This window comes from Egretta garzetta, unplaced genomic scaffold (genome assembly GCF_000687185.1).
Source record: "Egretta garzetta isolate BGI_Z169 unplaced genomic scaffold, ASM68718v1 scaffold724, whole genome shotgun sequence".
Taxonomy (NCBI): Eukaryota; Metazoa; Chordata; class Aves; order Pelecaniformes; family Ardeidae; genus Egretta; species Egretta garzetta.
Genome location: NW_009259523.1, coordinates 241,198 through 243,536, shown reverse-complemented (window position 1 = coordinate 243,536; position 2,339 = coordinate 241,198). Strand labels below are relative to the sequence as shown.

The following is a 2,339-nucleotide window of genomic DNA, read 5'->3' as shown; positions in this document are numbered from 1 at the left end:
TTTGGGAATGGAGACAAAAGGCCCCCTGAAACACGGTGAGGAAAAAAGCACAACAGCTTTGGGCACACCTTTCATATGAAAGTACCATGCCATCATGATTTAAAAGCGAGCAGCACTCTGTGGCCAGAAATCAAGTATGCAATTACAGATGTGGTATATTTTATACTGCAGAGATTGGGAAAAATGCAGGTATCCAAGGCTATTAGCACACATGACACACCCTTATTAAAAGCTTTTCTGTTCTCAACTTTATCTTGCAAACTGTTTTGCTAAGTCTAAAGCAAAAATAATTGCTTCCCTTCTTCACATAAGCCTAAATGCTTGCTAACACATTAATTGCTTTGGAAATGAAACATTCTGTGACAGAACAGCCAGATTACTACATAGAACTTCAACTTAACTTCTGACATTTATACCATGACAGTTTTTAAAATTAATACTTAAGTATAATATCAAATGTAACTGAAATTGAATATGCCACCCCCATCTTTTTTTTTGGGGGGGGGGGGGCACAACAGACAGGACATCACTTTAAAAAAATCTTCACTTAGACACCTATCCACAGCAGAACAAATTCATGACATCTGAGAAATTCATGCTTTGAGTTAATTAATGCTCACAATTAAACTCTTCTGATAATGAACCTGTAATTAGGTCCTCTACAGCTCCGCTGCGCCACAACCTACCAAGAAAATTGCTTACCATGCTTTGTAATAAAATATGAAGAAACTACACTTTTAGAAACTATAGTTCCACAGTATGTTAGATGCCATACTGAAATGTCTTAATGGTGTCATAAAGAGCTTTTGTGACTGTTGCTGCAATGTAAACACACCAAAAACCTATCTGCCAAACTTAGAAATTCAAGTAGTCTGCTCACAGAACAGAGTATCTAATGACCCTGGTCATCCCATCATGGGCCAGGACTCAGAAAATGGGGGCAGGAGGGGCAGAAATCAGGGTGTCTTCACATGTATCACATGGTTTATTTATAGCCTATCTAACTGCATGCACAAGAGAGTAATTTCCAACTTCCATTCCATACTAACTTAGAATCAAGACTACAGAACATCATTTAACTCCATCAGGAGGGGGCCTGAAAGGCAAGAGTAATTTGCTGTTATAGTTAATTATTTTGATACCTAAACCTAGATGTTGCCAGGAATTATCGCTATAGCACACCAAAACATTATTTCTGTCAGAAGAGATGAAGAGTCCGTTCCAACAACAACAAAAAAAAAAATCCAAACCACTGAAAGAATCACACACACATTCCCCACCACCACCCCCAAAAACCCCACAGGTATCAGCACAGATGCACTGAGCTGTCTAATAATGATGTGAAACAGGACAGTCTCAAAAGAACATACATTTTCTCATGGAACTCCACCTATATGGAGTGAAAGGTGGGATGAAAAGAGCTCTGGAAACAGAATATTCTTCACCTCATTAGGATGTGGCCCACATGTTCCTTTATTTCCCTAAGCAGAAAAACCCAGTGGAACGTGGACTTCTTCAAGCACAGCCAAATACCAAGAGGCAATTTTCAGACTGCGAGAAAACAGCACTGCAATAGTTTGATCTGGCTTTAGATTAGTCACGATAGTTTAATCATGATCTAAAAAAATACACCAAATTAATTCCAGGTTCAGCCAAAGCTCGCCTTTTAATAAAGGCAGCCTACAATGCAAATAAGCATTCGCTGCAACTCGTCTCCCAATAACACACTGTCTGGTCCAAAATAGAAAAAGCTCGGCACACGCAGCTCCAAAATTTCTGAAGCCTTGATCATGACGCCCTCACACACAGGGAGGGCTACTCAGCACGACTGAAAAGGCTCCTGCCTGAAGGAGAAAGAGGCTCAGCTGTGTCTGTGCAGCCTTCAGCATCACGCCAGAAGGCGGTTTGGTTCGGCACTGCGTGCGCAGGGCCAGGCATGCGTTTTCAGCCGGTTGGGAGACAAACCTCTTGTCACTGCTAGAAGCAAGCGCATCCTCCTGGTTTTTTGGTTTGGTGGTTGGGTTTTTTTGGTTTGGGGTTAGGGTTTTGGGTTTCTTTTAGCATCTCTTCCAAACATTTTCACTCCCCTTCCCAGGCCAATACCTCTCACAGACGCTGAATTCCCCCATCTGTTGGAGGGGGTACGGGCCAGAAGCGGAAAACCGCTGCGCCTGTAACAGATCCTCTCTCCGTTACAGAGAAAACATTTGCCCCGCAGACCTAAGGCTGTAACCACCTCTCACCGTGGGGGCCTACTCCCCCCAAAAAACACAGAGGCTGGGGGGAGGAGGGGGGAGGGGAGGAAGCCCCACTGCGTCATAAAATGGGGGGAAGAAAAA

General features: G+C 43.0%; 1 protein-coding gene across 1 annotated transcript in view; it reads right to left on the bottom strand.

Moving 5' to 3' along the window:
• SLC12A2 (solute carrier family 12 member 2) overlaps positions 1 to 1,792 on the bottom strand; it is a 61,385-nt gene extending 59,593 nt beyond the window's left edge. Inside the window, exon 1 of the mRNA XM_035893016.1 lies at positions 1,710 to 1,792. Within this exon, the coding sequence (XP_035748909.1) occupies positions 1,710 to 1,792 (83 nt within the window). The remainder of the gene's footprint in view (positions 1 to 1,709) is intronic.
• Positions 1,793 to 2,339: the final 547 nt, after the last annotated feature.